The sequence below is a fragment of the Anser cygnoides genome, chromosome 17 (genome assembly GCF_040182565.1).
Source record: "Anser cygnoides isolate HZ-2024a breed goose chromosome 17, Taihu_goose_T2T_genome, whole genome shotgun sequence".
In the NCBI taxonomy this organism is placed as follows: Eukaryota; Metazoa; Chordata; class Aves; order Anseriformes; family Anatidae; genus Anser; species Anser cygnoides.
The window spans coordinates 12,525,684-12,541,274 of record NC_089889.1 but is presented as its reverse complement, the minus strand read 5'-3'; the positions used below and the strand labels follow the sequence as shown (position 1 = coordinate 12,541,274).

Sequence of the window (15,591 nt, the reverse complement as noted above, 5' to 3'; positions counted from 1 at the left end):
GCTTTGGGGTATTTGCCTGGACTTTAGAAGGGTTCAGTTCCTCCATGTTCAGCACCTGCTGAGCCTCAAGGCTGGATCTGGATCTCGCTGTGGGTCCCCAGTCCCTGGGGCCAGACCCTTGCCTGTTTCCATGGGGTTTGTATTGCTCCCAGCCACAGAGTGGCCAAGGGGAACCTGAGCATCATCATCTTCTTCCAAACCACCGCAGGGAAAGCACACATGAGAAACAGAGTGACAAAAAGAGTGAACATACAGTTCTCTGTACTTCCTGATGAAAAAAATAGAAACCAAGAAACCAAACCCACCCAATTTCCTCTTCTCTGTGATTCCAAGAGGACAGTTTGATGCGGTGAGATGCGTTCGGGCTCCGCCGAGTGGGGTCATCCTGCTGGTGTTGCTGGAGTTGGTCTATCCAGGGCAGCCCCTGGTGCTTCCCCGCACCCTGTGTGGCTGTAACCCCAACCCAGCCGGCTGGGCAGAGACCTTGGCAGGCATTAATAACCCAGGGAAGGTTCCTGCTGCTGCGGCCAGAGCAGGCCTTGCTGTGCTCTGAGTCCCGCGCCAGTCATAGGGGTCAAGCTAATGTTGACACTGGGCCCTTTGATTGTGCTTGATTCATGTGCGTACACCACTGGTAGGTCAGATGGGCCGTTAATCCCCCATCCCTTCCCCCTTCCCCAGAAAAAAAAAAAAAAAAAAAAAAAGGAAGGAAAATGAGAAATAAGTTTAGCGGGTGACTTCCCGGCTCACTTTGAGGCTTGTGATGTGATTTGGCTGCAAGGTCTGAGTGTTTAGGATTGAGGGTGTTTTCTCTGTACTTTGGGTTTTTTGGTAGCCTGGTGATTGAAAAGCATGGGAGGAGAAAAGTGGAGCTGATGTGAGCCGGGGAGCCAGGTCTGGCAATGCCTCTCAGGGCTGGGTAGTGGCTGCCGAGCCCTATGGCGGGCCTGGGGATGCAAATGGAGATTCAATTCATATTTACATTTATATTTCTATTTAAATTCATGTTTTTTTTTTTAAATTTCTATTTAAATTCTGCACCCGGTGGGCCGGAGGAGGCAGAGTCGTGCAAAACAGCACATCCCCACCTATACATAAGAGAGCTTTAGCCCATTCGTTTCCTTTCTTTGTGATTTTTAAATTAATTTATTTAGTGTTACAGCTGATGAAACAAATCAGGTGTCACAGGGAGCCCCCTTAGGCAGTTTACAGTCTCCTTCTGCTAGGACACAGGGTGCTGGGGCAGCCCTGAGGTGGGATTTCTGCGGGGGTCGTCGGGCTGGGAAACTCCAAGATGGGGCTGGAAATGGGGGGGCCGGGGCCCTGACACCCCCTTCGAGGGCTGAAAATAGCCAAGCCCCGGGCTGGGGAAGCTGGTGTGGGCAAATGCCCAATTAGGGAATCTTTGTCAGATTCGGGCAAGCCGAGATAAGTCTCTTTTATCAGCCTATAAAAATACCACTTTCACTTATCTGGAGCTACCTACGCCGCGCAGCTGCGGGAGGGTGGGGAGAGGAGGGGTTACAGACGGGCTTGGGGGGGTTGCAAAACCGTTTTGTGCTCCCCAGCGAGCCTTCTTCCCCTCCTCTTCCTCCCCTCGCAGAGGTGCCTGGGCACGCGTGGGCTCGGGTCACGGCACGGAGGGCATCCCCCATCCTTTTCCCTTTTATTTTTCCATTCCCCCTCAAGCATCACGCTCCGGCTGAGCCCGCGCGTGCTTAGGGCAAGGCTCCGGGGATCCCGTGGGGCACCCATGGGTGGGCGTGAGCCCACTGGGAGGGGGGCACCCATGGGTGCGGGTCCGTACCAAGAACCCCTCTTCGGATGTGTAGCTGTTGGCTGGGTGCCCAACCATGAACGCATTTTTTTTTTCTTTCCCTTTTTTCTGTTTCCATAGAAATTCTCAGCTCCCTGCAGCTGGCACCCCGAGGCCAAGGGGCTCTCAGCCGTCCGTCTGTCCGGCCGCTGGCTGGCTGCAGGCACGGGGAGGGGGGGGGGGGGGGTGGAGGTTTAAAAAAAAAAAAAGGCATCGTGCATCTGGGCGAGATCCGCCCTGCACGCATCTCCCCAGGAATACCCACACGCAAACAGAGGATCAAGACGTGGAGAGAGTGCTAACATGCATTCCTACTGTGGGAAAACATGCTGCACTTTGATTATTTTCTCTGTGGTTTCCAGTCTATTTGGGCTGGAGGAAAACGATCAGATACAGCGTGGAGGGGGGAAAAAAAGGTCAGGCGTCTAAAGCCAAATGACTGCTTTCGAGGCTTTTTAGGGGAGAGTGTCGGTGGAGGGAAAAGATGATGGAAAAGGCGGGCATAAGTTCGGTTTGGGGTTAAAATCCCCTAGTCGGGTCTGCCCAGGTGGGGCGTCTTCCTCACCCCTTATCCCCTCGAGGTCGGGGAGGGAGGGACGACACGAAAATAGCCCCTTGCTATTTTTTTTTTACGGCAGAACTGGCATAGGCAAGCTCAGAGCCGCTCCACGGAGGTCCCCACTGTCGCGGGGAGGGCTTTTGCTAAATTTTGGCCATCGGGGCTGGAGGGTTACACCGGGGAGAAGCGCTTCTCTTCGGATTTGGGCAGGCAAAACTTTGCACGGGATTTTTTTCCTACCCTCTTTCGAGGAATAAACGCCGTCCCCGCCGCGGGTGGGACGCGGAGGCTGGCAGCGGGGGGACACGGGGAAGGGGCAGTCCCCGGGGCAGCCTGTCCCATCGGGCCCGTACCTTTCGCACACATTTGCTGGAAGGGCTTGGAAATACTTTTCCAAATATAGCCCCGGAGCGGCCGTCCCCCCCGCCCCGGCCTCCCCCCGATGCCCTTCACCAGCGCAGCCCCCCCCGGGCCGTGCCCGGTAGCCGGGGGGGAAAGCCGGGTAGCCGCAGGGGTCGAGCCTCCCACGCAAAACACGCGTGGAAAGTCGCCGAGCCCAGCTGCTCTTCGCTTTCCCTGGGAAGTGGGTTATTTTATTTATTTATTTATTTATTTTGGAGGAGGAGAAGGGGATGCTGCGGTCCCCACGTTTGATTTTTCGGGTCCTCCCCCCCCCCCCGCCGCTGTCACCTCCTCTCCCTTCCTTCCCAAAGCAGGGCACCTTCCCCGCCTGCCGTGATACCCACGCAGCGGAGGGCCAAGAATTTCCTCTCGTAACCACGCGGCCTAACCAAAACCTGGGAAATTCCACCCAAAATTCCTTGGAGAAAAAAGGGGCGCAGTGCTGGTGTGGGGGGAACGCCCGAAGGAAGCGCTCAGCTCCGGGGCTGGGGGGAGGACAGAATTTTGGGGGGAGAGCCCCCCAGCACTGTTCCTGCCCCCGAGGGGGGATTTTGGTGGATTCCTCCCATTTTTGGACCACTGATGCCCGTGTGGTGGGGGACAGCGAGGGGACAAGGAGGGGACAGCGCTTCTCACCTCTGCCGGGGGAACCGGGGGGGCTGAACCCCCTGCCAGCACCTGGGGGGGGGCACCCCTCCCGGGGAGCCTTCAAAGATCATTTTAGCAGTGTGTTTCGTTGTTATATTTATATATATGTATTTTTTTCCATTATGAAAGGCTCTGCCTGGGTTGTTTCTCCCCCATCACGTTTTTATAGTGAGATCAAGGACAAGCTTGTTGCGTTGTGGTGGCGGGTCGTTAGGTTCCACCCCCCCACCCCCTTTTTTTTTTTTTCTTTTTCCTAAACTCTCTTCGGGGTAAAGCTCTAAGAAGTTTGCGGTTCGCCCGGTGCAATTAAGAGGGAGAGGGAGCGAGATCTTGATTGCTTCTGCTCGTTCGGATCGCTTCGGAGGCGGGGGGGGGGTGGGGGGGTGGAGAGGCGGGCGGGAATTGATTTTAGATTTCTCTTTTATGTCGGGTCTGGTTTCTGGTGATTAAATTTCTCTCTTATGTGGACTGAACCTACGGATAACTGATTAATAACATGCCACTTGGCGCCAACACGGGGTCTCGAGGCCTTTAATCGGCAAGATGCACAAGAGAACAGAGAGAAACACAGAGCAGGACAAACTCCACCAACTATTTTAGCCTGCTGTTCTCTGCCTCGGCGGATTTTTTTTTTTTCATCTATTCAGTATTTCCTGCTAAACTCGTAAACTTTATTTGATTTACAGCTATTTCATGAACCTGCTTAAACTAACATGTGTTCCGTCTTGTCCAACTGAATCATAAAAAACAATCTTGGATCCAAACGAGTTTTTTTTTTTTTTTTTTTTTTTTTTTTTAAGAAACGAGTTATTAATGACAGAAAATAGGCATTGTCTCGAACGGCGGCTGCTCTGGCCTCCGGGGGCCGGCAGCCGAGGGGGGAACCGGGCTCGGAGCCGCAGGTAGCGCCCGGGCTTTTGGCTCCAGCGAGGGAGGGCTTTACGCGGAGATTTGAGCTCTTTTCTTCATTTTTTAAAAATTATTGTTATTATTCCAAAGCATAAAATATTTATTCTTTGGAAATGAACGGTTTCCAAGCGCATGGTACCCAAAAAGTGCTCTCAGGGGCTGTGCTGGCAGCCTGCAGATGCACGGGCGAGCAAGCAAAGGCACCCGGCTGCCTCCAAAAACTAGCTGCCGGGCACAAAAGGAGCTGCTGATATTGTCTCAAACACGGGAAAACGTCCTTTTTTGGGGTGTGTACATCCACCGCTACACCTAGACCAAAACAGACAAGCACGTACCCAGCTTGAACGCTTAATATAGGTGAAACAGGTATAAATATATGGCGATATACTCTTCTATATATATATTATGTACGTATAGGTGAGCACGCAAGTGTGTGTACGAAATCGGCTTCACCCAGCCGAGTGCCACCCTGAGCAGCTCTTTGTACCCAGTCGTTCAGCCCTGTTCCTTAACTCTGAAGGGAGAAAAACCCCTTGGGGACAGCGACCTGCAGCCCCCAGCCCCCAAACCCGTTTCGGTGCCGCAGCGCAGGGCCCTGAGATTTACAGATCGCGGCCTCATCCAGCCTTTGCACAAGGGGCAAGGCTATGGATGGGGGAGGAAAGGTTCGTTTTGTCCTGCTCTCTTCATTCTGTGAATATTTCACATTATTATTATTTATATTATTTACTATTATTATTATGCTACTAACGTTAGCTGGAGAGCACCACCACCACCAAACCGTCCCATTTAGGAGCCGTTTGGGTAACACATAGGAGCTGTATTTTCACCGCGAGGACAACGCGGATTTGAGGGATGCCCTCTCCCCCCTTCTGAAGCCGGTTCCCAGCCGCTGTCCCCGGGATGGGAGTGGGGTTGGGGACCGCAGCCGCCTTTCTGAGTGCTGGGGAGGGGTTTCGGACCCTAAAACGCGTGGGGATCCCGTTATTATCAAGGATGCCTTCAGCCAGGCTTGGCCGCACTTTCGCTCTGCGTTATGTAGGGCAGGGGAAAGAAATGGGACGGGGACGGGAAAAACGAGGGGAAAGGGGGAAAGGGAGAAAGAAGGCGAGAGGGAACGGAAAGGGGGAGAGGGGGAAAGAAGAAAAAAGTGTTGGGAAGCAAGGGAGGGAGAACACGTGGCGGGGCGAGGGCGCTGCGCCGTGCCCCGGGTGCTGTCCCCGCTCCCGTCCCTTGTCCCCCCCGGGGGCCGGGGCCGCGCTGGGGCACGGGAGGGGACAGATGAAGCTGGCAGGTGGCCCTGGGGTGGCCTCGGGCCCCTTCTCCCCAGCCCATCCTGGGCCATCCCGCCCCCGGCTCCCCCGCCAAGGTCATTGCAAGATCACTTTCAGCGAAAGGCACGGGGCGCTGAAGACTTTCCCCCTCTTGCCCCCTTTAGCTTTCTTCCCAGGGCGAGAGTGAGGCCTTATCTTCTTTTATTTTCTCCTTCGGCCCGAGATAAAGCCCTGATTGACACCCTGTTTGGCGATGGCAGATTAGCGTTTCTATTCTGGCATCAATAACGCGCCTCGCTCCATCGGGACGCATTGATTGGGGCGGGGAGGGGGATGCTGAGCACCCCGTGCCAAAAAGTCATCCCCGGGCTGGCTCCCTGAAAAGGGGGAAAATGAGGAAAAAAAAAGCCTATTTCCCCTTCCCTGGGCTGCACTGTGCGAGCAGGAAAATCTGGGGAGAGGGCCGAGCCGCGGGCACCCCCCGGGCTGCAGTTAAAATGCCTTTTTGGAGGCAGAGAGGGCTGGGAGAATGGGTGCCTCTTGCTCCGGGGATACTCCTAGTCTGATTTTGGGACCCCTTCACCCGCTCCCCGGGTGCCAGCTGGGACCTGCAGGGGGGAAAAAGGGGAAAAAAGGGATTTCCATCCCACGGGCACGCGTGGGAGGCAGCGCTGGTGCCTGCACAGCGCCGCGTTTTGCAGCCCTGCCTCTGCCCCGCTGGTTATTTTTCATTTTCGTCAGTGTTTTAAAGCCTGGACTTTTCCTGGGAAATTAATGGGCTGGGGGGAGGGGATGTTTTTTAATTGCAAAGTTTTTTTTTTTTTTTAAGCAGTAAGAAGGGCGGGAAGAAAGATCCGAAACCCACAAACTTTTAAAGAAAAATGCTGTTCACCTGTAATAACGAAAAATCAAACAAAAAGCTCGACCCAGGTATCTACGCCGAAGGGTCTTCTAAGCGCAGAAATTCTCGACCACCGAATATATGGTTTTGCAGTGGAAACAGTGACACGACGAGAACCGCGTTTGCGTTACTTTGAGACAAACATCTTCCTGACGAACCCTCAAATCAATAGAGAGAGCCACTGCCCAAAAAAAAAAAAAAAAAAAAGGCGGAGGGGGGGGAAGTGAATGGACCGAAGTGCTTAAGTACTTCCAGAGAAGATGATTATTTTAAATACTTGTTTTCTCCCAGGTGCGTATTTCGCCAAAGAGGGTATGAGGCCAAAAAAAAAAAAAAAAAAAAAAAAAGAGAGAAATAAAAAAGGGGAGAATTGGTCGGAGAGAAGTAAATTACCTAAAAATGGAAAAAATATATTCTTGCTATTGGGGAGCTGGAAAAAAAAAAAAAAAAGGGAGTTAGAGAGCCAAAAATGCCGCAGTATATAGGTTTTATAAGCTCCGAGGCGGTCAGCGGCGCGCTGCCCCGGCCCTGGGCAGGGGCGCTCCCGGGGAGCTGCGGGCGAAAGGCTCCGGGCTGTGGTGCGGCCCCAAAAAGTGGCTTTAAAGGCAGCGAACAGGGCTGGGGGGGCGAGTTCACGCTCGGCACTATTTCTTACTGCTGACACCTCGACCCCACTGCAAGCCGGCACCCCGGCCGTGCCCCCCTGCCTCCTCCTCTCCAGGGTAAAACCCGCCAGGAGAAACCTCGGAGGCCCCCCCGCCACCCTCTGAAGGCGGCGAGGAGGCAGGGGGGCTCCTCCAGGCTCCAGCCATGCCACCCACAAAAGCGGGGTCTCCCCGCGGTCTGCGACCCTCGGGAGCGGGGAGGCCGGGCCCGGGTTGAGGGGGCCTGATCCTGCGCTGGTGGAGAGGAGCTGAGCGAGCTGGGGGGGGGGGGGGGGGGGCTGAGAGGGCTCCCCCACCCGGCCACGCACTCCCAGCCCACGCAGGTAAGTGCCCCCGTGAGGGGATGCTCGGGGGTTTCAGCGAGTGCGGGAACCTATAGCGCCTATGGATCAGTGTATAGGCGGTGCACGCACATCTGTCCTCTCCCCTGCTTTTTTTTTTTTGGGTGTGCACGGCTTTGCACGCACTCTGGGAAGCGAGCAGCGGGATCCAAGGGGGGGGGGGAGGCGGATTTCTGCTTGTGCTCACCCAAAATGCGTGCGGGAAATATAGGTGGGAATAGAAAGAGTCCCGCGTGGGTAGCGGCTCGGGCAAGGGGGGCTTGCACACGCGTAAATGCTGCTGTGTGCGTGTGCACGGTGGCCTCGTTATTTGCACGTGTGTCTTGGCGATGCGCGTGTCCGAGCATCCATGCAGCACTTATATTCTCTCTCACCGATGTATTTCTGCACGCGTGTGCGTCCCACGTGCAGCCTCCATGTATAAAATTCGCATCAATTCTTTACCGAGGACACGGCCCCGTGCCAACGTGGTTTATTTTTTTGGCAAACCGCGCGTGTGTTCGCCCCCGGGCGTGCGCGCACACTTCTGGGTCACATATATATATATAGATAGATAGATATAGATATGAGCTCCTATATGCTGCCGTTCCGCTCCGAGTGCATGGGTTTGGCCCGCATAGGGCCGCAATTGCCGGCCCCGAAGCAGCGGGGCAGGCTTTGCAAAGGGCACGGTCGTCCCTAGGCTGCCGGGGGGGGGGGGGGGGGGTTCGCCATCCCCACCCCGCTCATTTGTTCGGGTGTCCCCAACTGAGGGCCGTGCAGGGCAAATCGGGGCCGGGTGGGGGGGGCTTCTCCTCCCCGACCCCCTTTTTTGTTTTTTGGCCATCCTCTCCGCTGCTTTTTGCCAGGGCCTGCTTCCCGAGGAGCCCCGGGTGTCGGCAGGGCTGGGGGGGGCCCTTTTTGGGAACACTTACCCGGCGTCCAGATCCTGCAGCAACTTCTCGTTCTTCCTTAGGTGATGCTCTTTATTTTCTCTCTCCCTATTTCTCCTCCTCCTCTTCCTCCTCCTCTCTCTCTTTTTTTTTTTTTTTCTGTTGGAGGAAAGAACGGTTTAAGCATCTTTGGCGAAATGTTTGCTGCAAGCTGCCGCGAGTGCATCGCAAAAATCCCCGCAGGTTAATAGGAAAGGCGCTGGGACGCGGGGAGCGCCGCGGCTCCTCTGCAGCCACTGGCTGCGCTGGAGGGATTTGGGGGTTTGGGGCTTTTTTTTTTTTTTTTTTTTCCCTTCGCTTGTCAATCTCATTTGGCAAATAATCGCCTCGATTTACTACTTTTTTTTTTTTTTTTTTAATCACAGCAAATAATTGGTTCCCGAAGCACGCTTGAATCTGTGCAAATAACCAGGTTATCATTTACTATATATAGCCCAGAGTGTTTGCTTCCAGAGGCGCCTGAGCATTCATTTGACAAGTTTCCTGCTCACTCTAATAGCTTTTTTTTCCCCCCCCCCCCCCCCTTAAAAATTAGGCTGAATAATGCCAATGCCGTTGGATTAACCGGGCTGCTCCTGATGAAGCGGGAGCTTTGCTACTGGTTTCCCCTTTTTCCGCCCCAAGAAGGAGTGGGTTTTCCTGGAGTTTCCAGAGACTTGATGCCTGCTTGGGTGATACACACACATATATAACACGCACTCCGTCACACCCACATGTATACATGTGCGTGCATTGTGTGTCTTATATATTCATGTCTATACGTGCACTCGCATCTATATGGGGAGGGTGTACACACGCAGAGGAGCACGGCCAGCCTCAGCGTACTGTGCGTTGCGCCGAATGGTTTCTTGAAAAAAAAAAAAAAGGAAAGGAAAAAAAAAGAAAAAAAAAAGGAATCTCACTGATAGGGCTTTAAAAGAGGAGAATAATACAAATTAACCTTCCATTACTGCTGCAGTCAACCATGACAGAATAGGCCAGTTGCGTGGTTGGTGACGTCTCCGTGTCCTATAGGAGCAAAGCTCGTGAGATAGCAGCTATCGCCTTGAACTCTCTTTATTTTATTGGAGTATGGCTGGTAATAAACAGTAATATTTAATTTGTCTGAGACCACAAATCGGCTTCTAGCTGGAAGGCTCCTTCGCCTTGACATTACAGTCCTAGAGAGCCTGGACTTGCGGTCCTTTTCCCAGCTTTTTTTTTTTTTTCTTCCTCCTTCTTCACCCCCCCCAACCTGCAGACGGAAATAAATTCGATTTATTTGCATCGTTTTCAACTTGTCTTCAAGGTGTTTGAGAGCTAGTGTGGCATTGGAGAGGTGAGTGCTTGCTTTGCGCTAGCAGTGCTTTCAGGCAGCGGGCAGCAGCCGTGCTCCTGCAAACTTCGAGATTTACACTTTTCCCTTTCTTTCTGGCGAGGGGAGGGAAGGTGGTGTTCTCTCTCTCGCTCCCAGCTGCGGGCAACCTTTTTCCCTTGCTGCTCGGATTTATTTTTTAAGGAGAAAAAAAAATAAATCTCGGGTTGGCTGGCTATTTGGGGAAAGCTTCCCTCAGCAGCCGTTGCTTCCCCCTCGGCCCGGCTTTCCCCCAGCCTGGACGGGAGCTGCTACTTTTCTTGTTTTTTCCCCCAATTTGCACCTTTCCGAGGGGCGGCCAGGCAATGGAAGGGCTCCTCCAGCCCTCGCCGTGCCCGCACCCAGGCCGGGGCTGCGGCACCCGCGGGGGAAGACCCGCCCGGTTTGCTCCCTCGTTTGTTTGTGTTTGGAAGGGCTCCACGGCTCGTTTCCCTCTAAAAATAATGAAATATGGGACTAGCTTTGTTCTGTTTGTTTAAGTAGCGTTCGCTGGCTAATTCTCTGCGGCTACAAGTGCAGTTATTTTATTATTCTGATTTGCAACCGTTTAGCGTGCGCTGGGTCTCCTCGAGTCGCTGTGGAACTGGCGTGCGCCCGGGGAGGGTTTGGGAGATGCCAAATTTACACCTACACACGCCCCCCCCCCCCCCCCTCCCCGGAGCCTCTGACCCCCGCGGACTTTGCGCCTGGTGCCTTTTTATTTATTTTTTTGCTCACCTCCAACTTTTCGGGGGGCTGCGGCGTTATCGCGCCCTGCGAGGGCTCGGAAAAAGGCTCGATTTGCTGAAACTTCGGCGAAATGCACGAGAAATGTCCGAGAGGGAGAAAAGAGCGAAGGTTTGGGGGGGGGGGGGGGGGGGCGAGGAGAGGGTGGGGGAAGGAGGAGGAGGGTGGGCAGAGCAGATCTAAACCATGCCATTTATTCCAAGTCTTATCAAAAATCCGACTCGCCAATCTGGTTCTCTTCAGGCTGCAGAATGCGACAGGGAGGCTGTTTACCCTGCGCTGACCTATTCAACTTTACCCTCAAAATAATACATTAAAAAAAAAAAAAAAGGAGAGCGAGGAGGGAGAGAAGGAAGATGCAGATAAAGCCACATCCCCGCTCCTCGCTGACGGCTTGATTATTTGAGCACAGCGGAGGCTCCGGGGGCTGCGGCCCTCGGCCGGGCAGCCGGGCGAGGAAGAGGATGGAGAGGGGCTCGAGGGGGTGGAAAGCTCAAGGGGTCCCCCCTCGGCTGTGTTTTAGCCCCACTTCTCCGTGTTTCATCCCTTTGGCCAGGTTAGGAGAGTCCACTCGGGGGACATCTCCCCCCCCCCCATACACATAAAAAATATAATAATAATTAAAAAAAAAAAAAAAAGGCCTCTGTGAGCAAAGCTGGAGATGGGCGCAAATCCACACCTCCAGGCTGCCTTTGAGGGCAGGGGGGGCCGGGGGTGGTGTGAGGTTAGCGGAGCCAGCGATTTATTTAAAGGGGTGAGGGAGGAGAAGGGGGGGTGGATGGTTGGGGGGGGGGGGTGAATATTCCCAGGCGCTGAATTTTCTCTTTGGTTGGGAGAGATGGATGGAGGAGGGAGGGAGGGAGAGGAGGTAAGGCAGAGGGGGAGGGCTGCTGGGGAGTTTGGCGATTGTCTTTGTGCCTTGTTCTTGTTTGCCGGCCAGAAAAATAGGCTGGAAAAAAAGGAGCTTTGGGGGGGAGGGGGCGGGAGGGAGGGCTTGGGGGGTGGGGGGGGTGGGGAGGAAGAAGAGCGAGTCTCTTCGGAGCAGGATCCCAGCTGGTTGGCCAACGGGGCCCGGCACTTGGCGAGCGGAGCTGGACGAGCCCGCGGCACCTCCGCGCTCCGCGCAGCGCCCTGTAGCCCAGCGCGCCCCGCTCCGCGCAGCCCCTGCCCGCCCGCCCGGAACTTTCTGCAAATTGCTTTTTTATTATTATTATTATTATTTATTTTTAAAGGAGGGTGCTCTTTTTCCTCTCTTTCGTCCCCTCCCTCTTTTTTTTTTTTTCCTTAAATTATTAGTATTTTTTTTAATTATTATTGCTATTTTGAGGAGGGGGAGTAGGAAGAGTGGGGTGGGGAAAACTGTCTTCCAGAGCAGGCTGAGAAAAGGGGTGGGGGTGGGGGCTTTATCTTGGTCTCAGGATCCTTTCTAGTGCGTCTGACAACCTGGAAGTGTTTGGAGAGAGCAGGAGAGAGAGAGAGAGAGAGAGAGAGAGAGAGAGAGAGAGAGAGAAGCAGGCAAGCAGCTTGCGTTGGATAGATCTTTTTCTTCCAGGCTGGGTTTTCACATGCTGATCCGCAAATAAATAAATAAAAGGAAATATGCACACGAGAAGCCTGATCCCATTGTAATTTCCATTGCCAAAGGGGAAAATATACACATACATATATATATGGAGATGCATTGATTGCATGGAATTCAACAAGCAAGGTAACAGCTCTTCCATTGCCATGTATGTCCGTCGGTGTCTGTAATATGTGTGTGTGCGTGCGTGTGTGACCGGGAGAGAGCGAAAGTGCCTGGCTGGGGTCATTGTTTTACACAAATTGTCTGTGCCGAGCCTGCAAGGCCCCGGGAGCCGCGGGGTGCGGGGGGGGGCCGCTCTCTGCAGCGCTCCCGGGGCTGGCTGGGGGGCCTGGGGGGGCCGCGGCGTACGGGGCGAAGCGAGCACAGGCTGGAACAAAAGGCTTAGGGTGTTTTTTTTTTCTTTTTTTTTTTTTTTTCTCTTTATTGCAAACCCACTTGGTGCTACTTTAGCAAAGCGAGATGCATTTTTCATACAGCCGCCGCGGCCTGGTTCTGTCAAGCTCCATTTCTTCTCAGAAGCTCTTTAAAGGGGAAAAAATTAGAAGCCGCGGCTCGCCAATTGCTCCGAGTTGGTGGGTTATTTTTTTTGACCCCCCCCCCCCCCTCCCCGATTATTATTATTATTTTAAAAATCTGTTTAATTATGCCTGGACCCACCGACGTGCGGAGCGCTGCACAGAGGCTCGCTGGAGCCGGGCTCCCCATAGCTGGGTCCCTCTTTGTTTTAATAAAACATGCTTTTTTTCCATCGCCCTCCACTGAACTTTGCCGGCTCGGGGGGGAATAAGGGATCGGAGCTGGAGGGAAATCGATTAAAAATGAGTAGCTGGGATTTCCGAAGCTGCACCAGGGGGAAAAAAAATAAAAAAGGAAAAGAAAAAGAGGGGGGGGGAAATTGAAAGAAAAAGGGAAAAAAAAAACAGCTCGGGAAAAGAGGAGGAGGGGAAGAGAAAAGCCTTACATGGTCTCTGTCTCGGGAGCTTCGGGGCTGCCCCGGAGCCCGTGCGATGTGCCCAGCCCGGGGCCCTGCTCCCGCTGCCGGCCGCGCACTTTCCGCGCACTTTGCGCGGTTTTGCTTTGCCCTGCAGCCCCCGAGCGCAGCCCGCCTGCCTGCGGCGTTGTGGGAAAGGAGCATCGGGAAGGGCGGGGGGGGGCACGGCCGGTGCTGGGAATGATCTTCGGCTCCAGAGGTGCGGACCCGGAGTCCCTTCGCTTTTTGTCCTTTTAAATTATATATGGTGTATGTATAAATTGCCCACCACTAGCAGGGAAGATCATTTTCTCTCCCGCCTCCCCCCCCCCCCCCTTCCCACTCCCAATTTTCCTCTACATTTAAAGGAGAATTGCCATTTTATTTTAATTTTAAAGGTTTTTACATATTGTTGCAGGGAGAAGGAGAACTCATTTCAGACCATTCTCGTGTACTTAAAAACAATATTGTCTCCATATGGTTGGCCTTTCAAAATTGAATCCTCTTCTTTGAAACATGCGAGAGATATTTTTTTTAAGCTGCTAAAACTCTAAACTCCTTAAGAACAAAAAAAACTAACAGATAATTCAAACGCTTTTATCTTTTTTTTTTTTTTTTTCTCCTGCTTTGAAACTTTTGCCGTTCCTGATGGAGCCTTTAAAGCTCCATCAAAATACTGCCTTTAAAACCCGCCGTTGTTACTCGCATCGGATGTAAGCCGTATTTTTTAAGCTCGGTTTTCTCTGCTGGTGCAGTTTTACTCGCGTTAGGGCTTTGCTCGCTTCAGCCCCGAGCGCAACCCGCGTCCCCAAGCCTGTACGCAGGTTACCTTGTACGCTACCTGGGCCGATGGATTTACTTGCACTTTTATTTTCCAGTCGTCTCGTCCATCCGACGCTGCTTGTCTTGCAACTGTTCGGGCCGGGGGTGTTGGGTTTGGGGACGAATAAACGTTTTTTTTTTTTTTTTTTTTTTTTATCCCCCCAGAAAGGTCGCGCTTCGCAGGGGTGCAGGGAGTTGGGTTTTCTTAGAAAATGGGGTCACACAAACGGCATCACGTTTCGGGGGCATTTGCCTGGTGGCAACCAAGCTTCTTCTCCAGGGGCTTCCACCTCCCTGGGAGGACCGGGGAGGCTTGGAGCCTCCTCGGCCTCAGCGAGCCCGGCCTCGGCCCGGGGGCTGGGAGGCTCTCAGGGCCGGGGGGAGGCTCTGCCACCCTCCCCGGGGGGGGGACACCCCAAATCCTCGGCCACTCGTGCCATGAGTCCCTCGGTCCCCGGCCAGGTGCCCCCACGCAGCCCCCCGGTGCGCCCTGCCATCGGGCTGCGGGAGAGAGGCTGTTTACCTTTTTCCAAAAGATGCATTTAATAATACCGCCTCCCCTCTCCCCCCCCCCCCCCCCCCCCCCCCCCCCCCAAATCCTATCATCCCTTGCGGGCTGCGATAATAAATAAAAGTCTTTATTTCTCCCCCTCCTAAAGTTAAAGGGCCTCGTTCCCTTCCCCGGGCGGCTGGAAGTGAGTTGCGGGTTCGCCCACCAGCCCCGCAAACGCCGGGCTCCGTGCATGTGAATTTCTATATTTATATATATCTATTTTATTAAACGTCAGCCTTGACTTGTGCGCCTCTTATCTCTGCTCTCTCCCCGATGTGTGCCTGCAGTGGGGGATTCGGTGAAGGAAGCTCGTAACATGGCGGATAGCGAGGAAGGCTTTGGGCTCCCCACCACGCCGGCTGACTCGGAGGCCAAGGAGCTGCAGGCTGACGCCAAGCAGGACACGCAGCTGGGGGCCCCCAGCAAGCCCCCCACCTCTCCCCAGGCAGCCTTCACCCAGCAGGTAAGGACCCGGCCTCAGCCAGCCTCCCCTTTGCTTTTTATTTTTTCCCCTTTTCTTCGCATTTTTCCCCCCAGCTCTGGGCAGCGAGGAGTCCTTTTAGGCCCCACGGGAGAGAAAATTTCCACCTGGTTGTCGGAAACTTTATTTTTTTTTTTTTTCTCTGCTTTCCCATTATCCGGGGCCGTGGTCAGGCGCTGAACGAATGGTGAACGTGTTCGTGGGGTGCGTGGGGGGGGGGGGGCACGGGAGGAAAACCCACCCGAAACATGCACCCCCTCCTGCACTGACACGCACGGTCCCACGCGTCCACACCTGGGTGTGCAAATGCCCCCCTGAGGCCATGTGCACGGATTTCTACGTCCCACGGACTCCCGTGCCTCTCAGCGTGACATTTACACGCAGACGAGCTCCCACCCCACGGCCGGGCGCGCACTTACACTGCTCTGCCCGCACCCACGCACCCGAATGGGGGGTCACGCGTGGGCACCCCAGCAGCCACGAGGGGTTAGGCACCCCCGGCGGTCCCCCTCGCACCCCCCCACAAGCCCTCGCCCCCCCCCGGGGCTCTGCGTGGTGCTGGGACACGCGTGGACTCCCCCGGGGGCACACCGGCCGCTGCTCCCCGCATTGCCGAGGAGGGGGCTGGGGGCATCGGGGGGTGGGGGGGGTGA

At 54.4% G+C, this 15,591-nt stretch overlaps 1 protein-coding gene across 6 annotated transcripts in view; it reads left to right on the top strand.

Annotated features, from left to right (window-relative positions):
* The window catches only part of TBX5 (T-box transcription factor 5), a 126,133-nt gene that overhangs the window by 77,085 nt on the left and 33,457 nt on the right, over positions 1-15,591 (top strand). The window contains exons 1-2 of one of the 6 annotated variants that reach the window (XM_066978971.1): positions 7,478-7,497; positions 14,745-14,920. In XM_066978971.1, the coding sequence (XP_066835072.1) occupies positions 14,774-14,920 (147 nt within the window). In that variant the 5' untranslated portion in view covers positions 7,478-7,497; positions 14,745-14,773. Of the gene's footprint in view, positions 1-7,477; positions 7,498-9,437; positions 9,766-11,895; positions 12,236-12,665; positions 12,685-14,628; positions 14,650-14,744; positions 14,921-15,591 lie in introns of those variants that run through there. The other 5 variants (XM_066978969.1, XM_066978968.1, XM_066978972.1 and 2 more) reach the window with 5 other exon arrangements.